The sequence below is a fragment of the Emys orbicularis genome, chromosome 4 (assembly GCF_028017835.1).
Source record: "Emys orbicularis isolate rEmyOrb1 chromosome 4, rEmyOrb1.hap1, whole genome shotgun sequence".
NCBI classification, from domain to species: Eukaryota; Metazoa; Chordata; order Testudines; family Emydidae; genus Emys; species Emys orbicularis.
Genome location: NC_088686.1, coordinates 144,503,365 through 144,527,006, shown reverse-complemented (window position 1 = coordinate 144,527,006; position 23,642 = coordinate 144,503,365). Strand labels below are relative to the sequence as shown.

The following is a 23,642-nucleotide window of genomic DNA, read 5'->3' as shown; positions in this document are numbered from 1 at the left end:
GCCTACTGCAGGGTTTCTTGCCCCTGCCTCTGAAGCAGCTGGTGCTGGCGACTGTCAGAGACAGGATATTGGACTGGATGGGCCCTGGGTCTGATCCAGTCTGACAATTCCTATGTTCACAACAGAGGTGCAGATGACACTATTTTGGAAACTTGGCATGAAATCCTGGCTCTAATGAAGTCAATGGGCATTTTACTATTGACTTGAGCGGGGGCCAAGATTTCATCCTGATACGTACTATCAAGGAAAGACTATTTTTCTCCTCTTGTACTCCTGAAAACCCATGATAAAAACCTTTACGAGATACCTATGCAAATGGGCTGTAGTGCACAGACTGGGCACAAACAAACACCTCACTAGACAGAAACCAGTCTCAATACTCTACCACCATGTTCATTAGGCTTAGTCGAGTGTTCGAGTTGGTGCACTTCTCAATAGACGTCAAATTTATGTAAGTGCTGCAGCAGCAGCAAGAACAAAAGTTTAGAGCATACTCATTGTTCTAAACCAAACACACACCATGGATGTTATAAACCCTCTTCATCACTGGTCAGAATGCAATATATATGGCATATCACTTTGCTTTTAGTCCTCTGAAGTCCCTTTGACAGTGCCCGGCAAACAGTAACTGATTGCTTCATCTTCTGACCCTCTCTCCCCTTCAAGGGCCTCTTGTCTGCACAAGCAGTAAAGTTTAGTGAATTTCAATGGTACTTACTTGCATTCTCCTTCACACCAGTACTATATTAATTTCCCTTCTGTGGGTGGCCTGATGTTCAGTCTCACACTGTACCTGCAAATCCAGCAGCAAATGGTCTTCGGAAGCAACATGAAGGAAGAGCCCTGTCAGCAACAAAGGTTTGATAAAATTCTCTTCCAGCATCTTGGATAGCGCCTGGGTCTTGTAGACATAGCAGCAAAGCTTGTTTGTGCCATTTGTCTGTACCTGGGAAATGGCATTCTTCCTGGGCGCAGTGCATAATATGCAGCAGGAGAAAAGGGGGTTTCCAGTGAGACTAACCTTCACTCTTGCCATGGAGGTACCAGACAAAGAGCAATTTACGCAACAGCTGATTGTACTTGCTTGGGCTTGTTACTTGGGGGAAATTCTCCATAAATGCCATGTTTGCAGTGAAGGAATCAAACTAAGACTCTAATAGGATTTGACTGCCAGTAACCCAGTGGATGATTTCAGTGATCACAAATGTGTTTACCTACACATGTGAATAGTTGTGCTCACACATGAACGCGCACACGTGCACCTGTGTTGATATGGACGCATGGATGCTTGCATGATCTTATGCACACACATGCAATTTAACACACATGCACAAACCAGAATATGCTCCTACATTCTAGCTGTCCTTGAACAAGGCTACAGCTGTGTTCCAAGGAGCTCACAGACCACAGTTGATGTTCCTTTGTTACCTAACAACAAATATTGACCATAAAGAACCACAGAATGATTGACTATTTGCAATGAAGTCAGCCTAACTTCTGACTCCACAGAGGTTTTTCACCTCTCCCACTACCTCTCCCTTGGGCTGTTTAATCTTCTTGTAAAAGGAGGAGGAGGAAGGGTGAGGGGTCCTGGCCTTTTTCCCCACCTCTCCTAGGCTGGAAAGGCCAGCTCCAATAAAAAACAGCAACTGTTGCAAAAAGCAGGGCCCATTTTTGTGTTGAGTTGGTCATGTTTATCTTACCAGCTTCTTCTGGGGGTGGCTAGTTACGGGCATTTTTCATGCTCCAGGAGTTAATTATTAGTTACAGACAAGTAGCCATTGAGCAATTAGATATCACAGCAAGAGAAAGAAAGCACAACAGAACACCTTTTATCTGAAGGAGGAAATAAAACCCTCTCTTTGCTGGGAAAAACCCCTTATAAAATAAAGCCTGTCACCTGTTGCCCAGAAAATAAACCAGTCTGGCTATTTGCACAAACTTTTCTTGGCACCCATCATATTCTTGGTAACTGAACAATGAAACACCACAGCTCCCTGGATTAGTTGATGGGTCATTGATCATGCATGGCCTGACACACACATACACACACACACACACACATTCAGTGATAGGCAAGCTGGTTTAAAATATTAAGAACCCAGTTCCCTCCAGCCCATCACTCTAAAGCCCATCCAAACCATTAAAGGTTTGGGACATATGAAGGTTTGAGAAACATATGAATTATAGACAGACTCAGATTAAGATGTGCACAGTTTGATTAGGAGCGTTTTAATGTCCCGATGTTTGGAATTTTGATCCTTGACACCTGGTTTCATTTTTGGGGCCCTACTCTGTCTTCCCCTGGCTGGATGCTATGTAGCAGTGGACACAGTATGGTAGATGGGGTGTGACCAGTACTCCGCAGTTTAAACCTAATTCTCAGAAATGTTGAGTACCTGCATCTCCCATTGACTCATCAGAAGTTGAGGAGGAAGGGGTGGGGGGAAAAAAGGAAAATTTTGTTTAGATCTGCACCTGTGATTGAAAAAGGAAGAAGACCAATGGTCAGAAATCCAATATAGTCTTACAGGAGCTATAGAAGCAGGTTTTTAAGGCATGGATTTGGCAACCAACGTGATGCCAAGTGAACGATCTTTCTTCCTGCTGGGTGAATAATGTTAAAAAGCAGAAGGGAGAAACTGAGGCACCAAACTCTTGAAAAGGGGCTTTGTTCCAAAATGGGCCCAAGTTGAAGAGTTTGGATACAGATCCCAGTCGGGCTTCCCTACTCTCGCCTCCCCCCGCCCCTTCAAAGTTCAGAGGTGTTTGTATCTAGGTTTGCGTTCAGCCCATAATAAGGCTAGGAGCCATCTGAAAAGTGTGGGTCCAGATTTTGCTTTGGATTTTTAAAACCTAAAACTTGGGGGAGGGGGTTAGATCTGGCCCATTTGTCCTTTGGAGAAGACTGAGCTCTGGTATGCCCTACAAACCGATGTTGGTATAAGTCCATCGGTGAGGGGTGTGGAAAATAGACATCCCTGAGCGATGCAGTTATCCTGACTCAACTCCTGCTCTGGTCAGTGCTATGTGGACAGGAGAGCTTCTCCTCTTGATATAGCTACTGCCTCTCAGGGAGGTGGAATACATGTGCTGATAGGAGAAGCTCTCCCATTGGTGTAGGTAACATCTCCACTAAGTGCTACAGCTGTAACGCTGTAAGTGTCAACAAGCCCTAATTCTTTGCTTTGAGCAGTGGTTTAGCACAATGATGTCTATACACACACACAGGAAGTTTGAGGTGATCTTCATAACAAAAGAACTAAGAGGGGCAGAAGGGAACATGAAGCAAGGTAATTCCATATCAGAGGGGTAGCCGTGTTAGTCTGGATCTGTAAAAAGCAACAGAGAGTCCTGTGGCACCTTTAAGACTAACAGATGTATTGGATCATAAGCTTTCGTGGGTGAATGCCCACTTCGACATGCATCCGACGAAGTGGGCATTCACCCACGAAAGCTTATGCTCCAATACATCTGTTAGTCTTAAAGGTGCCACAGGACTCTCTATTGGTAATTCCATAGTGCAGGCTGCCATCCTGAATACAAGACTAGGCCTTACAAATACTGAACTGTTGTAGAAAAGTATTGGCTTTTACAGACTGTTTGGGGTTACAGAATCCAGGTGTCTCACTCATTCTCTGTACAGAGAGTGTCTCCAGAACAGAAAACACCACCAGATGAATCCATTTTCCAAACAAAGATTGTACCAAGAGTCAAAAATAATTAACATCACATTGTGGAATGCTGTGGTCCAAGCCTTGTTCTCCTGAGTAAATTATCCATGGGAACCTTCAACTGGGCAGAGATCTACAGTACATTTATTCTCATAGAAACTCATGTGCTAACACTGCCCAGACTGGATTGTTTTAGAATGCCATTGCACCGTAGATAGGAATATACACTAGACGGTACTTTCTGTATGATACCACTGCCCTCTAATGGATGGAAGTCAGACCTTTGCAAGCAATCGTTCTTGTAGCAGGCCTACAAACTATAGTGACTTTTATGCAAAGATAATAAAGAATTTAACACATTAAATCATTTTGCATAGCAATACCCCACAGGAGGCAGGTAAATATGATTATCCCCATATGACTCTAAGAACATCCTGATGCCAGATGGCTAGAGGCCTAATGGTATCAGGCTAGGTGTTTCAGCTGGCCTGATCAATTCAGTGTACCCCGACTCAACCATGATTACAATCTGTATCTAAAAAGGTGTCAGGTAAGGTATCATTGGAAAACCAATAACTCACTGAGCATTAATATTCTTGGCATGATGTATACACAGGGTTTGTGCAAAATGTTATGAATATGTGCTAAAATTATATTCTTAAAATGTGTGTGGCTAGCAATGCATAAGCACTGTGTACCTTAGACAAAGGAATGGCCACTTGATTCTCTGACCAGCCCTGTCTTCAGGCAGAGACAATGAAGGCCCATTTTTACATATCAGTTTGTGATGCGGCACTCCACTCACCACAGGTCTGGCACCTCCTCCTGGCTGTTCTGGGGAATAGCTCGCCAGGTCAATGCTACTTCCTCGGTTGTATGCCGTCACTCTCTCTCTCAATCTGGTCTGTAGCCCCTTTCTTGCTCTCCGTGACTCGGCCCTCCAGCCAGGTCACTCGGTGTTCTCCCCTTCCAGGAGCAGGGCCGGCGCTTCCATTTAGGCGACCTAGGCGGTCGCCTAGGGCACCAGGATTTGGGGGGGGGGGCATTTTGCCACCCTCGGCAGCAATTCGGCGGCGGGGGGTCCTTCCGCGCTCCGGGTCTTCGGCGGCAATTCTGCGGCGGGTCCTTCACTCGCTCTGGGACCCGCCGCCGAAGTGCCCCGAAGACCGGGAGCGCGGAAGGACCCCCGCCTAGGGCGCCAAAAACCCTGGCGCCGCTCCTGTCCAGGAGATAGTTCTTCAAAGTCTCTGTCACTCGCAAAGTGACCCAGGCAGTCTTCCATTCACTGCCCCACCAGTGCCACTTCCCCAGTGGCGGGTAAGGGAACCCAGGCCCACCCTCTACTCCGGGTCCCAGCCCAGGGACCCTACCACACACAACCAAGGTCAGTTCAGTCCCCAACCTTGCCGCTTACTCACTAGGCTGCTTCTTACCCCGGCACTCCCCCATCTCTGGGGTTTACCAGCCTCTCTATTCTCTCCTCCTAGGGAGTCACCATGGGCTACTTGTCTCTATAACCCCCAAATCCAAGGGAGTGACTACAGACTACCTCCCTACAGTCCCCTGCTTTCTCTCAGCTCCCTGGCTTTATAGAAACCCCTCCTGTTCCTGCACAGGTGAGCTTCCCCTAATTAGAGCTTTCCTCTCAGCCTTCAGCCTAATAGGTTAATTGGCCTATCTGGCCTCCATTAACCCCTTCAGGGCACATGTGTGTGTGGGGGGGGGGGAGGACGACACCCCATCACACAGATAAACAAAGCTACGAAGCAGGCAAGGACACAGCAGAACATGCCCACCCCCAGCAGGAGAGAGAAGCTTGGTCTGGGTTTTTACTTTCCAGAAACTACATTGTGAAGGTTCACTGGTCTATAAAGATGGGGGGTGGGGGTGAACCTCAAGTGATAAGCAACTGAATCAACTGATTGTATACAATATTATTGTATTATTAAAGTGTATCAAGTAGGTGTTTATGAAAACTAATGACACACTGGTGTTTAATATCATCATAAAATGTATGTATTAAAACTATATAAGGAATTATGGATACTCATTGATATAAGGCTTTACAGTCTATGTCCAAACAAAGGGAGAAACAGGTCTCTCCCGGACAGGAGGGAACGTAATAGCTATTTACCTGTTTCCTATGTAAAGTACGCTTGGTGGAATCAAGACAATGGAAGTTCTGTTTACATACAGGGAGATGGAAAGCCCACAGGAAGGGAAGAATGAAGTCATCCTGTCTCTTGAAGCAAAGTCATTATATTTTGGGAGATATAAGCAGAGATATGCAGACAAAAGGGAACAGAGCTCTTGCGAGCTGAGAAGGATGGGTCCTTCAACCAGGGTGGGTTGAAGTCTCTAGGAACTGAATTCCACTTAGGCAAAGATCTTTCACCTAGGAAGACAAGGGAAGCCAGCCTCTTGTACTTCTGTGGAAGGTCCTGATAGAGGAAAAAACAGCCATGGCTGGGAAGGAGAATGATTGGTGAGACAAAACATTTTAAACAAAGCCTGTACCTTGATAGATTAAGTTTGTCTTTTAGCTATGTGTTTTTTCACTTGTGTTTGTTGGTAACCCTTTCTAACTTTATTCCTTTTACTTGGCATCACTTAACCTATGTCCTATTGTTAATACAGTTGGGTTTTTTTTTACTATAAACTAACTCAGTGCTGTGTTTAAATGGAAGGGTGTATTTGCCTCAGTGAAGTTAATAAGCTATGATATTCTTTTGTGACTTAGGGGAAAAATAAACATTGTTTTTTCTGAACTGCCCAGGAGAGGACTGGACATTACAGAGCACATGATTTTGGAAAATTCAGGACTGGGAGTGTGCTGGGGTCACTCTACAAGTAGCAACCAAGGCTGACAGAGACCAGGAGTGTGACTGGTGTGTTGCTGGCAGACTGCTGGGTTCAAGTTGCTGGATCAGAGCTGCCACTAGAGAGACACTCAGGGTGTGACCTGCATGTTTGCTGCTCACTGTGAACATCCCAGGCATGGAGTTACAGTAGCATAGCATTTGAGGCACCTACGATTACAGGGCAGGTAGTGACTCAACCCCCTCACTGATCTGGATTGCACCCCACACAACCTGACACCCCATTTTACTAGGAAGGAAACTAGGGTCCGGGGATATTAGGTGACCTATTTCTAGTCAACGGTAGAGCCAAGAACACAAGTACCCTGAGGTCCAGTTGCCTGCTGTGAACCCTAGATCATACTGTTTTTCCTTTAGTACAAATGGCTATAGGCCTAAGCTTCTGGTAACACTCCATGCACGTGCCTTAACTCACGACTCAAAGTGTTTGTATCATGGATCAGTTCAACGGGTGGTTTTAAAAAAATTTAACATGTCCAACTAAATAAATAATGTGACCTTCCGAATGTGGTTATTTACAGATTTCAGGAGAGGTTGGGGAACCAGGCATTTGAAAGGAAAATGACTTTCTTGGTGTTCATCTTCTTGCTCTCCCTCCTCCAAGCTGAGTCTGCAAGAAGTAAGTATCTAACCAAATAGTGACTAAGTTAAGAGTGTGAGACATGCCGACATTTAGCACAGTCAGTGCAAGGCTAATCTTATATAGCAGATATCAGTGAAGACATAGTTATGACCAAATAGATGAATGTTCTTTATAGCCCTTTCTGATCTCTTGAGACCATTCAGATTAGAGGCAAATCAGCTGATATATCCGATTTCCTGGCTTTCCCATTCCTTGGTCTCTCTCTCTTTGGTGTGGTATTTGGTCTGAAATCTCCTGGGAACAAGAGCTGTGTGATGCACTGCAGTGTTTGTCCATGGGGGCTCACAGAAACCTTTCTACCATTTTGTGGTTTGGTTTCCACACCCCGAGTTTCATTTTGAGTTTGGGGTTCAATTGGACCTAAAATTTCAATTTAAAGCTTAGCCCAATCAATTTGCCGGAGTTTGGCTCAAAATAATATAATACCCATCATGTTTAGCATTGTTTCTTTTAAAAGATAAAATCAGCCCCAGGGATCTCTGCAAATTCAGCCCCCCCCCACCCCCGACCCCTCAAAGGTTCTTGAACCTCAGTGAAACTATGGGCAAAACCTGAGTTTTGGGTTTGCAACAAAACTAGCAGATGAAACCATCATTAAGGAAGAGTTGCCTAGCTCTGACAGGGACCCACTGCTTTGCAAGATTTCAGATATATGCTGCTTTGAGCCAGGATGGAATAATCAGAGCAGTGACTATTTTCACAACTATTTAGTATTTCTGCCTATGATTGAAATCCAAGGTTGCAAGAAAATTAAAAGAACGTTAAAAAGCCAAGTAAGCTAAAACAGTGAGGTTCATTTCAAGTTTGGCATGAAGGTTTGAATTGGTTCTTACTTCATCCAAACCAGTTTAATCATCACTAGTAACTACCACTCTATATTGCCACAGAAATTTCACAGCACTTTCAGAAACAAAGAGGGGTTTGTGGCTAAGGCACTAGATGGAATACAGGAGATTAATTTTTGGCTCTGCCATAGACTCCTTGTGTGACCTTGGGCAAGTCATTTAATTTTTCTTTTGTCTGTCCTGGCTATTTTGACTGAAATCTCTTTGGGGCAGGGATTGTCTCTTACTTTGTGTTTGTAGCTATGTGCCTAGCTCAGTGAAGCCCTTATCTCCATTGGGGCCTGAGGGTGCTAGTGTAATAATGACTTGACTTGTGGTGAATAACATGAAACATGTTTCCTCTTGCCAGTTTCAAGTTCAAGCCCCATATTCGGACCAAGGCAGGTGACCGGTTTGCTGGGAGGATCAGTTACTGTGAAATGCTTCTACCCTCGCACCAGTGTGAACCGACATGACAGAAAGTACTGGTGCAAGGAATCAACACGGCAATGTGTGACCGTCATTTCTTCCAGTGGCTACACTGCTCAAGACTTCGCTGGCAGAGCGACAATCACAGACTTCCCAGAGCAAGGCATCTTCACCATTGAGATCTCAAAGCTAGTGGAAAAGGACATCGGCTTTTATAAATGTGGCATTGGTCTCGTAAATAGAGGTCTTTCCTTCAGAGTCAAGCTGGATGTTTCCAAGGGTAGCTACAGCCTGGGGGCTTCTTATATTATTATTACCAAAAAAAAATAATTGTGTTTGGGAAATCTATCCATCGACAATATCCAAGAGAGCAAGGTGATTGGTACCTTGAGTAATAACCAAGATCTCTGCATTTCTAGCACCCCCATCGCTGTAATGTAAAGGTACCATATAAAAATGGAGATGTACACTAATTCTGTTCAAGGCAGCCAAAATTCCTTGATTTATCTACTCTCCTGAGTGGAAAGTGTTAACTCAGCAAAAATAAAGGTTGTAATTTACAACACCATATGCGATCATGTGGTGCAGCATAGCATAGTACAGGACACTACAATATGGTCTACTGTAGTATGGGAGAGTAAACAGTACCGTATGACATAGTGTAGAAGCATATGATATGGTGCACAGAAGCATGGTGCATTAAGATATCCTGCAATGCAGTGCATATGGGGTGGCCTGGTACAAAATGATGCAGGGTTGAAAAGTATGGGAATGTGTATGGAGGTATGGTACAGTAGGGTATACTATACTGGAGTAGACTCTGGTACAGTCTGGGGAAGTATAGAAGAGTAGGATTACTGCAGTGCAATCGGGCATGGTATAGAAGAGTGTTGTAAACCGCAATACAGTCTGGGTTCTGGATACTGACTTGGACTATCATTCACACAGGTCCAAACGTGCCCGAAGAAGCTGAACTCTATTACATCGAGCTGGGAGGTTCTGTGACCATCAACTGCGCGTTTGGCACGGAATATGGTAGTGAGAGGAAGTACATGTGCAAAATGGGGAAAATCGGCTGCTCTAATGTCATCGACACCTACGGGAATGTTAACGAAAACTACAAAGGGAGAGTTTTGCTGAGTCCTCAGGAGCTTGCTGGGTCATTCAGCCTCTATATGACCCAGCTGAGGAAAGAAGATTCAGGTGTATATTTGTGTGGGGTTGGGGCTTACGGAGAGAAAGGAGAATCCAAAGAACTGGATGTGCATGTCTACCAAGGTGAGCGATGGGCAGGGTGTGTAGATTTCAGCCATTCCAACAGTCTGAAGAGATTAATATTTTATTTCCTAAGGGTCTGAGTTTCCCTTGAAAATCTCACTGTTACTCTTAATTTTATCTAGAGAGAATAAGAATTGTGCTTGTTGTTCTTTTATGTTTTCATCTATTTAGCTACCAACAGTGTCCTATGTGCATCACAGACAAATAAGAAGACAAAAGTCCCTTTCCCAAAGACTCTATGTTGCAATCTCCATTGTGTGTTGACAGCAGGGGTTTAAACCTGAGTCTTCATCAGAAAAGCTATCGCTTGAGTTGAAGGAGTAACTCCATTAGTAGGTAGCAGTGATAGGCTGTAATCCTCTCCGTGAACCAGCCTTTAAAGAAGGTCATGATGGCCCATGCAAAAGGCAAATTCTCTTTACAAATTTGGGATGAGCAAACTCCTGCTTGACCCATTTAACTGGCTTATCTTAAATGCAGACTATAGAAGAAAAAAAACCCAGACACATTTTCCTAACCAGTAGGCTGCCCTGCCTAAGCAATTTTTAGAAATAGTGATCCAATATGAAGAGAAAGAACTACAGAATTTAGAAAAGGTTAGAGCCTGTTAGAGCCCATACAGTTTACCCCCTCAGCCATCCCAGGATCGCTCCCTACAATCTATTCTCCAGTCTAGTTTTAAATGTCTCCCACGATGGGGCTCCCACCACTTTCTTTGGGAGACTACTGCACGTTAGAAGAGATCTCCCTTTGCATAATCTGCCTGCTGCAAATTAGCCTCATTGCTTCATTCTGGATTAGTTTCCGAAGCACAAGTGCAAAGAGTAGATGCTATAGGCAATAAGCCAAAGGTATTTCTATGCTCAGTTGGATGCACTAACAGTCTTAGGGCAGGTCTACACTACCGCTTAAGTCGATCTAATTTACGACGCTCAGGGGTGTGAAAAAGTCCCCACCCCACCCTCCGAGTGATGCAAGTTTCGCACTGTTCACACCAGCGGTATGTCAGCAGGAGACACTCTCCTGCCAACATAGTTTACGCCACTCGCCAAGGTGGAGTAATTATGCCGACGGGAGAGCGCGTCTTCTGTCTTCACTTGACGTGCTACAGCGGCGCAGCTGCGCCGATGCAGAGCTTGTGTAGACTTGCCTTTAGTGGCTGCTGTTCCTCTTGAGGTATGTGTGGCTCTTATTGCTCCACTTGTGTTTGGGTTCCCGGATGTTTGGAGAAGACATTGTTTGGCCTGATGCCATGCCATTGTGCCCCGGGTTTCTCCACAGGTTCCAAGTGAAGGGGACACCAAAACTTCTCATGAACCATTCATGCTAAACCTTAATCAACAAGGAAATGCCCATTATCGTTGGTGTCCTTGCTGGCTCTCTTGACAGAACGACAGGTCTGTGGAGGACTGAACTACTCTCTGGCTTCTAGGGGGGTCCCTCCAGTTCAGGATTGAGGCACAAGGGCCAGATCCAAAGTCCACGGAAGTCAGGGGCAAGACTCTCATTATTCCACTGGGGGCTGGCAGGAGGCAGTGTGTGAGGGAAACTTGAGCTCTCACTGGCCAGGCTGTGACTGTTCTGTTCTGCAGTCACCAGCGTTGTCAGTCTGTTCTACCCCTCTACCCCGATATAACACGACCTGCTATAACACGAATTCGGATATAATGCGGTAAAGCAGCGCTCCGGCGGGGCGGGGCTGTGCACTCCGGTGGATCAAAGCAAGTTCGATATAATGCGGTTTCACCTATAACGCGGTAAGATTTTTTGGCTCCCAAGGACAGCGTTATATCGAGGTAGAGGTGTATTTCATCCCTGCAATTAACTTTACTTTAAAATGTTTTTTTATAAGGAACAGACCCAACCAAACAACCACATGAGGCACATGCAGCATGCATGTTATCACAGCATGAAATGTGTGAGAGGAGTCTAACAGAACGTGTTCCATTTTGTATCTCCAGAGACATCTGTCCCCCAGGGACCACACGTAATAAATGGAGTCATAGGAGGTTCAGTATCTGTCGAATGCCACTATGATCCACGGGGGAATTACACTATCAAGTACTGGTGCAAATGGAGGAAGAATGGATGCAATCAGTTAATAACCAACCTTGAGAGTATGATAGATTCGTATGAAGGAAGGATAATCCTGCATGATAACCCGGAAAACGGAACATTCACGGTAATAATGAACCAGCTGACAGCAGGGGATGCAGGATATTACTGGTGTATGACGGATGGAGATATGGAAAGGAAATCTACGAAGGAGCTGAAGATTATAGATGGTATGAAAGCGCATGTAGTGATTAGTGTCTCTGCCAGCACAAGCGATATGGGTACTTTATCTTTGTTCCTCCCAAAGCAGCATCAAAGAGCAGAGCCTTGTTTTCCTGAGAACTATTTTCTAATTCTTAGCTTCATAATCTTAATGGGTAAAGCTTGACATTTCAAGGTACAAATTAGAGCTGGTGGAAATTTTTCAAAAAAGTACAAGATTTCAACAGAAACTTTTTTTGGACAATGTTTGAAATTTTTTGGCAAAGTTTTCACTAATTTCCCACCAAACATTTTCACTGTTTTTCAAGCTTTTCTGACACAAATGCTATTTAAATGCCATATTTACACTATAAAGTACATAGGGATGTATGGATACATATATCCTTATGCATATATAGTACATTTAAGTGTTACGAAAGCAATATAAGGTGCATTTACCCTCATAGATACACTCTGTACCATGTAGTTACATAGTAATTATATATTTCTGTTAACACCTTGTTGATAACAGTACTTCTGCATATTAATTGTTCCTCATTAATATCAGCCTCACTGTTTTGTTTCCCTTCTAACAGGGCAACCTGGTTTAACAGGACCGAAAAAGATTGATGCAGTCATTGGTACACGGGTCACTATACCATGCTCTTATCCATGCAAATATTATTCTTACCAGAAATATTGGTGCAAGTGGCGTAATACTGGCTGCCAAACTCTCATCTCCTCTGAGCAAAACCAAACCGGCCTGGTTGTCAACTGTGACAAGGAGAAGAGGACACTCTACCTAACTTTTGACCAAGTAATACAGGCAGACCAAGGGTGGTATTGGTGTGGAGTGAGCCATTCTGGTCACTATGGGGAAACCATGGCAGTGTTCCTGACAGTAAATGGAGGTGAGCTTCAGGATTTATTGCAGGACAAAACAGGCAAGGTTTTCTCTGTAGCCACGATGCTCACCCATAATGGTGTCATTCCATTGAGAGGCACTATCTCGAAACAACAACCAAGTGGTGGCATTTGAGAACATCATAATCTCCTCTGCCTAGGACAGACCACACTTTCTGTTTCACTAAGGATCTCACGGTATTCACAACGTTTATCGCTGTAACTCTCATTCACACATTGGTTACAACATTCTTCCATTTTCCAGTCACTGTAACAAGTCTGGAAAAAGAATTGAGTCTGCACCACTTTTACATTTCAGCCCCCTATTATTTATTAATTATTATTATTATTTATATTACAGCAGCACTGAGAAGGCTTGGCCAAGACCAGGGTCCCTTTGAGCTCATAAGAGAGACTCCCTGCCCCAAAAAGCTTACAGTTTACATAGAGAAGAGCACAGGGAACAAGAAAATAAAGACTATTGTGCTATTTAATAGATGGGGAACTCGATTGCTCAACTCCATCTCAGTACATTTAAAATAAAGATGATTTTTTTCTTGGGATAGAGGGTTGGGGGAAGTTAGGGGCAAACACAACCATGTGGTGTTGGAAACCTAAACCCAATATCCTTGTGTTAACTAATGCATGAGAACCAGGAAGAGCAACTGGCTAGAAATGAAAGGGAAGCAGTGTCCTTGCTGAGTGAAATGCAAAAAGTAACATTCAATATAAATGGTGATACGCATATCAAATATTTGAATCGTATTCTGGAGCATACTATTAACACAGCTAGGGATTAAAAACAATCTTTTTAATACATGGCTAGGAAGACCACTCAAGATTTTCTTATGAGGTCATTTGGTAAAAGTGACTCCTGTTTTAAAAAGTCACTTAGGAATCAAAGTCTCATTGAAAATCAATGGGAACATTTTGAAAAAGAGATTTAGGCACTTTGGAAAATGGTCTTATTTATGAATCAAGTGCTGACAATATATTGGTTTCTCTCTCTCTCTCTCTCTTTGCTGTGATGCTGGATGCAAATAACCCACCACTCCCATCTACTACTGTTTGAAACTAAAGATGCAATCCCTCCCAATGCAAAATCTGAAGATGCTACTATTTCCAACACAGACTCTGAAAATAGTAATGATCCCCAAAACAGAGGCGGGGTCATAGATAACAACTCTTTACCAAGGTCAGTCCATCGAAGACTTTGTTCCAAAGTGGTTTGGAAAAGAATAAGAATTCCCCTGCGCCATCCAACCTGTCCATTTTTACAACCAAACTTTTTTTTATAGTTCTCATGTATTCTGATATGTTCAATTCCAATGAGTACTAATTACTGTCAGAAATTGTCCGTTCATGTTTCCCAGCAAAATTTTGCCCATATCAAAATTTTGGCTCAGCTTTGGGTAATCATCTAAACTCTGAATGTTTATCCACTCTGAACTCCAATTTTTTGACTTTTGTCCATCATTTCTCATAATGCCATTTGGCAAATACTCATTCTTCTAAGGCTTCTGTTGGTACAAAGGTTGCAATATGTTCTAGTAGCTAGAACAGCACACTGGGGTCCAGGAACCTGGAACGCTCATTCCCTTTGGGATCGGGAGAAGCCAATTCACCCATCCCAAAATGGGGATAAGGATATTTATCTGCCTCATTGGGATGTCAAGATGCTTTATTAATTGTTTATTAATAGCTCTGACATCTGTAGATGAATATCACTATGTGAATGCAATGAAGATTTTGTTCTAAAAAATCCAATTTGATTCTGAATTTTGAATTCGACCATCCATGATTTTGCCATTGTGAAGCATTTCTGCGTACATAACTGTGCACAAGCTTTCTATATAGATCTTCTAGGCTATGCTGGTTCATCTGTGTTATACAGCCCTGTATAGAGCAATATAAAGTCACAAGGATATCACATGTGTATTTCTCCAAATTGTCGGAGAAAAACTGAGTTCTCACTCTTTTGTTTGGGTACAGCAAGTCAGAAGCTTTATTAACTTTCACAATTGTGCAGAGGGAGAGAGCCAAGCAGGTCTCTCTCCCTGATACCTAATTACAACAAGCATTTATACCTTTCATTACAGAAAATAATGAGGGACAGCTGCATTTTGTTATACATAAGCCATCTTGATATCTTATTTCTTAATTGTTTTGACTCTTGCCAACATACAATATTTCCTGTACCTTTTGCTCCCTTTCCAGCTCACAGGAACATGACAGCTCTAAGGTGATTCTCTCAGTCCTGCTCCCCATTGCTGCTGTGTGTCTGCTCCTTGCTACAGTCTTTGTGGTTGTTAAATTTAGGCTCCTGAAGCGCACAGGTGAGTCCTAACTTTCTTTATTGGCCTTCCAGGGGGCTTAGGGAATACTATAGATTTGGAGGTAGAGGGTGTATGACATGTACAACAGTCTCTGTACTGGTATGGGCTGCTCCTATGAGCCTCCCCTGTCAGAGCACTCATATAGGAATGGTGGGAACAGCATCCCAGCCTTTTGCCCCAGAACAAAGCAACTCCATATAAAACATTGTTGGCAAAGTATATGTATGGCTGGACTCAATAATATTTTTGTACTTCAGAGCACTTTACATCTAGCTGATTGACCCTCCCACCATCCCATTTTACAGACAGGGAAAATGAGGCTATAACGGGAGCTGTGTCTTCCTGGCATTAGAACATCCGCTCCGCCAGCCCTGTGCTCAGATCTACTGCCTTCTCTCTCTAAAAATCAGGCAGTAGCAGAAAGCTTGAAGAAAGCCTGTCCTCCTGAGACATCTAGCCTGGTTTCCATACCAAAGAGGCTCAGATAAATATCTGAGTGCTACTAGCATCAGAATCTTTTGCAGGTCATCCAGTGCTAATAGATGTGTGCGTGGCTGGGGAGGGAGAGAGTCTGGCTACTAGTGAGACATTTACCTTGAAAGTATAAAACAAAAGAGCTCATTGTATTAAATAATGTTGTGTGCGTATGTCTGCTCCCTGCCTCCCTTTTAACAGATTTGGTTTCGGTTGGAAGCTACAGAACAAACATTAGCCTGTCAGAATTTGAGAATTCCAGAGATTATGGAGCGAAGGACAACGTGGGCATACATGATGCGCAGGAGACCCAGCTAGGAGGAGTGGATGGTAAGTTCCATATTTACCACCCATAACGTATCTTGAGGTAAAGAAATGACTGGCCTAGGGGATAGTACATATAAAGAGGAGTCTGCATTGAGGCTGCTGGCTACAGAAAAGATACTGGAATCTTCTCTCACTTTGTTGTGCAAAAGCAAAACTTAAAAAAAAATGTATCTAGCAAGCAACTGCAAACTGGATGGTTTCTACAATGGACTAAAGGTATTACATATAAAACAGATTCTCCCAGAAGTGCTTACAATATTAAATGCAAAGTAATGCATATTGGAAAAAATAATCTCAACTACACACACAAAACTAGCTAAATTAGCTGCTAATACTCAAGAAAGAGATCTTGCATTCATCATGGATAGTTCTCTGAAAACATCTGCTTTTTTTGACTGCAGTGGCAGTCCAAAAAAAAAAAGCTAACAGAATGCTAGGAACCATTAGAAAAGGAATAGATAGTAAAAAAGAAAATATCTTAATGCCACTATACACATGCTTGGTACGCCCACACCTTGAATACAATGGGCAGTTCTGCTTGAATAAGGATGTGTTATTTACCCCTTCACATAACATACTAGAATTAAGGGTCACCCAATTAAATTAATAGCAGGGTTAAAACAAACCAAAAGAAGAACGTAGTCACACAATACATAGTCAACCTGGGCAACTTGTTGACATGGGATGTGGTGAAGGCCAAAAGTATAATTAGGTTCAAAAGAGAATTAGTTAAGTTCATGGAGGATAGGGTCATCAATGGCTATTAGCCAAGATGGTCAGGGATGCAACCTCATGCTCCAGGTGTCCCTAAACCTCCAATGGCCAGAAGCCGGGACTGGATGACAGAGTGCATCACTTGAAATTACCCTGTTCTGTTCATTCGCTCTGAAGCATCTGGCACCAGCCACTGTCAGAAGACAGGATACTGGGCTAGATGGACCATTGGTCTGACCCCCTATAGCCATTCTTATATAAAAGCACAAATAGGAACAATAGAGACTTGGTCTCTGATCTCAGCATCTTTCACAAGTACTAAAGTCACAAGAAATAGTTAAAATCTCTTTTATCTTTTTGGTAGTTGGGGTTATTGTTTGAATGACAAGCCTAAAAGTTCCAGTACCTAGACCGTCAAACTCAGTGTGTGGGCAATAGAGTCACTGGTGATTGTCATCTTTGGAAACAGAAAATAAAACTTTTTTAAAGAAACATCAAAGATGTTTGTTCTCCCCTAGAAATCTAGAGGCTTCCCTGGCTCAATACGCAGGGATGCTTAGCACGTAATGCAGGTGCAGCACAGTTGGTTCATGGGCAAGGTGGTGTCGTTGGTGCATTTGCAAAAGCTTTATAGTGCTAGTGCTTCAGCCTGACATCCATCCCAGAGAAGAAGTTGTACCCTGAACATCAGCAACAGTTTAGTGCATGTAGGAGCTACTGAATAAGTGGGGCTTGGCCTACACTGCATGATCTCCCATGCAGAATACCCTAACATCGTCTATGCTTTTCAGAATTTATAACTACCCCTGGCAATGCTGAAGGTGCAGAAGAACCACCGAAGGTGAAAAGGGTAAGAACAGCTAGAATATATAACCCAAGGTGCTGCATGCAGCCTAGTCTTTCTTTCAGGCAGCAGAACATCAGCAGCAAAAGCTCCTCTTTCCCCCTGTATGCCCTATTTATGGTCAACTATTTCTCAATTAGCAGCCTATTAAGAATCACACCTGCAGCCTCTCCACTGGAGTTTCTAACCCTTTACTGCACCTACATCATTAGAGCATAGAACTTAACAGCAGTCACTTAGCTTTGATTCATGGTTTCAGTTCAGCTGGAAATATTAGCAGGTGTTATTGTTCTGGAAACCTGAGTCTAGGTGAGGAGACTGATAAATCCCAAACTGTCAGATTTACTGGATCAATAGAAGCTGTGAGCCTGCCACAGTGATCCAGCTGCTTTCGAGTTTTTTCCTGTTAAACCAAGTAGTTCTCTAATGCCGGGAAGGAGTGCTGTACGGTGGTTTTAGTAGGAGAACTAGAAGCCTGGATTCCTGTGTTTTTTTGCAAAGTCTACTGCTGACTGTGTGTGTGATTGCAGGAAAGTCACTTTAACCAACTGTAAAATGAAATAAAGGTACTCTCACCTCCCGCCGGAGTGCTGTAAGGCTTAGTTACAGATTAGTGTTCCTCAAGCTGTCAACAACTATTAAAAAAAAGTCCACAACAAATAGTTCTAGGTGCCCTAACAATTAATGGTGCCAGGAGCCCAACCAGTAAATCAAAGCATCAGAAAAGCCCCTTACATCTTTAGGAACTTGCCCCCAAATCGTTAGAGAATAAATAGGCTTTTGCAGCATTGCCAGAAAGCCACATTTGGGCTATTTTGGACCAAGAAGGTGAGAATAGGGAACAAGTTCCAAAGTTCTCATGAAGAATGCCCTTCTAGTATCTTTGAATTCACTGGTTTGTAAATTTCTTTGAGATCCTTAGCTGAAAGTCACTCGGGAAGTGCAAAGAGTCTTTATGATATGAGAAAATTTTGGAAATACAGCAGCTTATGACACTTCCTTTAGAACAGGCAAATCTTATGCCAGTTTCAACAGAACTAAAACAGAATGCAGTGAAGGGCACATTGCAAAGAATTCCAGGTTTCCAAAACTTGGGACACTTCTCTGAAGTTGATCCAAAGGACCTGAACCTCTTGAGTAGGCAACAGTATGACAAAAGGATTCTCTCAGTGGTAGCAATGTTGGGTACCTCGTTCGCATTGGATACATTGGTCTCTTTACACATTGGCTCTGCATAGCACCTTCAGTGTCTGTAGGGTGACCAGACAGCAAGTGTGAAAAATTGGGATGGGGGTAGGAGGTAATAGGCATCTATATAAGAAAAAGCCCCAAATATCAGGACTGTCCCTATAAAATCGGGACATCTGGTCACCCTGCCTCCTTGGTTCTTCTGGGGAAGTCTGAATAATGTGATTCCTCTTCTTTTACTCAGGGCTCCAAGGAGGAAGCTGATATTGCTTACAGCACATTCCTGCTTCAAGCGAACAAAGTAGCTCAGGGAGAGGCTTAGCAAGTTCCTCGACTGTCCCAGTACAATCGCTTCTGAAGATGGTACAAGGAAAAAGCAATAATGATTGAAAACACTCCTGTGTTCTGAATCAGTGAACAACAGATCTGCAAGTTGCACTATTTCTTACTGTCAAGCAAACATTTTAATGCATCTAGATCTTTCAGTTCCTCAAAGATTTTTAATGAGGTTGTGAGTGGTGATATAATAAGAATCTTCTGGCCAAAAATAAGTTGCCTTGGGGAAGTTGAACCCTCAGAAGTTTGATTTTTTTTCTTTTTTTAGGGCAAAGGATCTCATTTCAAGCAGATTTGAGGTGAAATATCAATAAAGCTCTAATGCCTTTGCTTTCCTTCAGGCTGAGCTCACACCTTTTGGAGTTCACCAAGCCCCAAGGATGGCAATGACCTAAGGATGCATTTAAGATTCACATCTCATTTGATTTTAAAGCACCAGGAGATATTTTAGAACAATGTGAGTCTCTCTTTTGATTCCTGTGAGCTTTTTAATCTATAAGGTAGTAGCTGTAGGGCAGACAAGTAGCCTGAAATTGTTTTTTCTTCACAGCCAATAAAGAATCTGATTGTATTTTAGCAAATCAGTAATTCTGTTCAATTTCTGATACCACATGGAGTGAATGCCATGGGAAGAGGCACATTTTTGCAAGGGGCTGGCCAGGGATAAAAAAACACTTGGGATTTGGGGTTATCTCCTAGTTTTTGTCACTCAAAACCAGAAACCTCTGGAGATACCAGGTACATTTATGCCATACTGTAACACATACAGTTAGGGCTAGATTCTCTCCTGTGCTGGGATCTGCTCATTATAGTGGAGTAAGAATGCGGGTTGTCTGGGAGCCAGTCAAGATCTCAAGGTAAATTACAGCAGCACAGGGGGATTAGAAAGATTGGCATCTAACTCTTATCTCTTGCTGGTCCATCTTCTAGGTCCCAAGAACACTCATAACAAGCCCTCCTATGTTCCTCCCAGGGTCTGCACTAACATAATTGGTCCTCAAGGAACCGTACACCAACTGAGAATTGGTAGAGCACAACTGTGCTCAGCTGCCCATCCTCTCCTGTCCCCAGCAATTCCCCTACACCAGGGATAGGTGATTACTGGCACAGGAAATGGAGGTGCCTGGCTTTTCACCAAGGGGGTTCTCATCTGGCCCGATTCTGGCTTCTTTATGCCCCTTGCACAGTGCAAAGGAGCTGGTTTGAGGAAGAAAATCTGACCCAGATTAAACCCTTATCTCTTGCCATCCTGACTTCTAGGTGCCAGGATCCCCTCTGGTTGGGCCTTCTTGTCTCCCTTCTGAGATCATCAGGGTAACAGGCCACCGGCACTGACTGTCAATTGAACTCCAGTGGCTGTCTCAGATATGGAGATGGGCTAAAGCAGAGGGAACAAACAGCTTCACACTTGCTATCAATAGAATCCTTCATCCAGAGAACCAAAAGATCTGGTTAGGATCTTGAGGTAGGGATACTGACCTTCCTCATTCCATAGCGTTTGGTACAGAAAACACACCTGACCAGCCAGCAATCTATTGACACAGGCTCCCGTCTCATCTCAGTGAAGGGCAGCTGGGGCGGCGGCAAGTTTAGGGCAAAAAGACCTTGTGTTTGGGACATTTCGAATTATTTCATGCTCACTGCAGCATCTGGGGCCCTGTGTGCTGGTTTCTGTGCTGCTTCTGAGACTTGGAAAAGCCATGGGAGAAATTAATAAAAAATAGCACAACGTACAAACAAGTCTGAGTCCTTTGGTTAGTGCCAGATCCTTGTACTTCTATAACCAACCTGTTCTCTTGCTGCCTTATTTGTGAACTATTAAAAGTTTTATACGTTAACTATTATTTCTATGACAGTACTCCTAGGGACCACAGTCATGGGTCAGGTCCCTCAAAGAGCTTATGATCTGAGTATAAGAGGAGAGACAAGAGGTGGAGACAGACAGGGGAACAAAGTAACAACGAGACAAAACTGGTTAGCATGAAAAGCAGGTGGTCTCAGCAAATCAGCTGCCTAAGCACTGTCCTTACACAGAGCAGTGAATGAACACATTTCACTTTGCTGAAGACATTAGATAGGGCCTTTGCCGTAATGAGGTTCCAACCAAACATAGACAAATACAAAACATGGGACGGTGGTTCACACGTGAGAGGGTACAAGGGAAAATGTTGGAAAGTTTCATGGAGGGTTTTCAGAAGGGGGGTGCTTGACACGTGGAAAGCGGGAGGCTGTTTCAGGGAGAGGAGGCATGAGACAGAGTGGGAGAAAAAGGAGAAGTGAAGAGTTTTAAACCCCACTCAGACGTTTAGAACATGGGTCCTGATCCAAAGTCCATTGGAGTCAATGGGAGTCTTTCCAATGACTTTGATGGACTTTGATTCAGGTCTATTGGGTCTGACTCTCCTCTCAGTAACACCAGTATAAACAAGGGGACGTCACTGCCCTGAAGTCAGTGGCATTGCCATGATGTGAAACTGGTGTAAACAGGAAGAAAGAAATCAGGCCCATAGTCTTCATGTTCAAGAAAATGTTCTGACAGGTTCTCGGTCCCACAGGGTTCCATGACAACACCCGCAGTGCAGGCAGTGTTATTTCCTGACCTCGCCACCCGCCTACGTCAGAGAAAGCCCTTGTGGTTTGTCAGAGCTGGGAGGAAGCATGAGAGCTTTGCTCGGCTACTAGGAGGGGACGATGCTAGCGATAACACTGAAGCTAGCAAAAGGGGCAGACCCTGCCTCACACCACCTGCTCGGAGATGCATGAACGCTTCCTATATTACTGTACCACACACTATAAGCAAAAATAGGCTGTTTTTTTTTTTAAGTAACACTGACTGGGTTCTCACAACCTATAAAAGGGATATAAATACATATTGGCCAAAGGAAGGGTGTGCCTGCTATGGGACACTCATGTATCACCCTATTATAGGGTGACCAGATAGCAAGGGTGAAAAATTGGGACAAGGGTTGGGGGGGTAATAGGCACCTATATAAGACAAAGCCCCAAATATCAGGACTGTCCCTATAAAATCGGGACATCTGGTCACCCTACCCTATTAATTCCTTCAGTGAAAGCACTGATTGGAGGTCAGTGATGCTACATGTCTTTATTTTAATAATGTGTGGCTGAAAGGTACCAGGCGGACAGCCCTGGAGACCGGGAACCATGGAAGAGTTCCAAGAAGGACAGCAGGAAAGCGAGGCTGCCTCCCTCCACAAGCCCTATGCACCTCAGCCCGAAGGACCAGGGGAGAGAGAGAGAGAGTTTGCTCTCTGTATCTTGGCTCCTTCCCTTTGTTTTTTCACCCTCCCTCACTGTCTTCCCCAGCTTTACTCATTGTTTTTTCCCACCGGATTGTGTCTCTCACTTCCCCTTGGTGCTCCCTTTCCCACACTCTTGCTCAAGCAGAACATGAAAGCAGGAACATCCAAGATCAGCCTGAACTCTGGGACTCCGGTAGTTCAAATAGGGTTGAAATAACCTCATGCCATATTGGTTATGCTAAGCATAATTGGCCTGACTCTACGGGCATGTCTACACTGCAGAGGTGTCACTGCAGCATGTGTAGACATACCCAAAATAGATCTCTAGCTAGCTCCAAAAACGATAGCAGTAAAGCCATGGCAGCACAGGGTGCAGCTTGGGCTAGTCACTCGAATACATATCCAGAGTCCTGGATGGGCTTTCGCAGCCCATGCTGCCACCCGTGCTTTTGTGGGTGTTACTGGAGCTAGCAAGATCCAAGCTAGCTCAGGTATGTCTACACATGCTGCAACTTCCTTTGACTCAGAGTGCCTTTGCGTGCATCAGCTTAACTTTGGGTGTGCTGAGGGCACTGTTTGTTTTGTGAAAAACTCATCTTTATTTTCCAGAAATATACAAGCTTATTCTCTCATTTCTCCATCTTCTTCTTCCACTCCTCTGATGCACAGGACGTTGTTACATCTTATCAAAACTTCACCAAGGTGTCCTGACAAGGCACCACCTATGTATTCTTCTGTGTTTGCAAGCTGCATGTTCATGTAGCCATCGACAGACACCAGGTAGCCCTTGTACTCCATCCCCCACTTCAGCTTCTCCGTCACCGGCTTCCCCTTCAGCCCATTCAGGAAGGGCTTGCGGTTCAGGGGCAAGCTCATGGTAACGCGGCCTGGCACAAGGCAGCAGTAAAAACAAAAATTACTCACAGCACTGTTAGCAGGCAGGCAGAGCATCCACACAGAGTAGCTAGTGAACACTAGCTAGTACACAGCAGCTACTCTGGGCTTTTCCCCCGTGTAGACAAGCCCAGGGTGTAAAGGAAGGTTTACGCTGCATTGATCACAGGACTGATGATCAGATGACATACATTAAGAGGAACAAGTGCTGCTGCTTTGGGTTGGTTTTTACTTTGCAGCTCCTGTGTTTTTAACTGTACGTCTAAAGCACCCAGAGCTTTGGATGGTGGGGGCGGAGTGCCCTTTGATGTGGGGCTCAGATCAGACAGAAATCTAAAGAAAGAAAGAAAATCATTCAGTCCAGGTGCAACCTCACAACA

General features: G+C 43.9%; 2 protein-coding genes across 2 annotated transcripts in view; one reads left to right on the top strand and one right to left on the bottom strand.

Moving 5' to 3' along the window:
* The window catches only part of PIGR (polymeric immunoglobulin receptor), a 41,751-nt gene extending 22,660 nt beyond the window's left edge, over positions 1–19,091 (top strand). Inside the window, exons 9-18 of the mRNA XM_065403422.1 lie at positions 7,075–7,172; positions 8,391–8,729; positions 9,398–9,727; positions 11,689–12,012; positions 12,580–12,894; positions 13,967–14,081; positions 15,104–15,222; positions 15,898–16,026; positions 17,529–17,587; positions 19,014–19,091. Coding sequence (XP_065259494.1) covers positions 7,075–7,172; positions 8,391–8,729; positions 9,398–9,727; positions 11,689–12,012; positions 12,580–12,894; positions 13,967–14,081; positions 15,104–15,222; positions 15,898–16,026; positions 17,529–17,587; positions 19,014–19,091 — 1,906 coding nt within the window. The remainder of the gene's footprint in view (positions 1–7,074; positions 7,173–8,390; positions 8,730–9,397; positions 9,728–11,688; positions 12,013–12,579; positions 12,895–13,966; positions 14,082–15,103; positions 15,223–15,897; positions 16,027–17,528; positions 17,588–19,013) is intronic.
* Positions 19,092–22,989: 3,898 nt separating this feature from the next.
* Positions 22,990–23,258, bottom strand: LOC135878539 (small nuclear ribonucleoprotein F-like). The gene has a single exon (XM_065404237.1). The coding sequence runs from the start codon at positions 23,242–23,244 to the stop codon at positions 22,990–22,992; it is 255 nt and encodes an 84-aa protein (XP_065260309.1). The 5' UTR covers positions 23,245–23,258.
* Positions 23,259–23,642: the final 384 nt, after the last annotated feature.

What these genes read in the sequence shown, in the direction of transcription:
- LOC135878539 (XM_065404237.1), bottom strand. Translation starts at nt 23,244, where the DNA reads ATGAGCTTGCCCCTGAACCGCAAGCCCTTCCTGAATGGGCTGAAGGGG.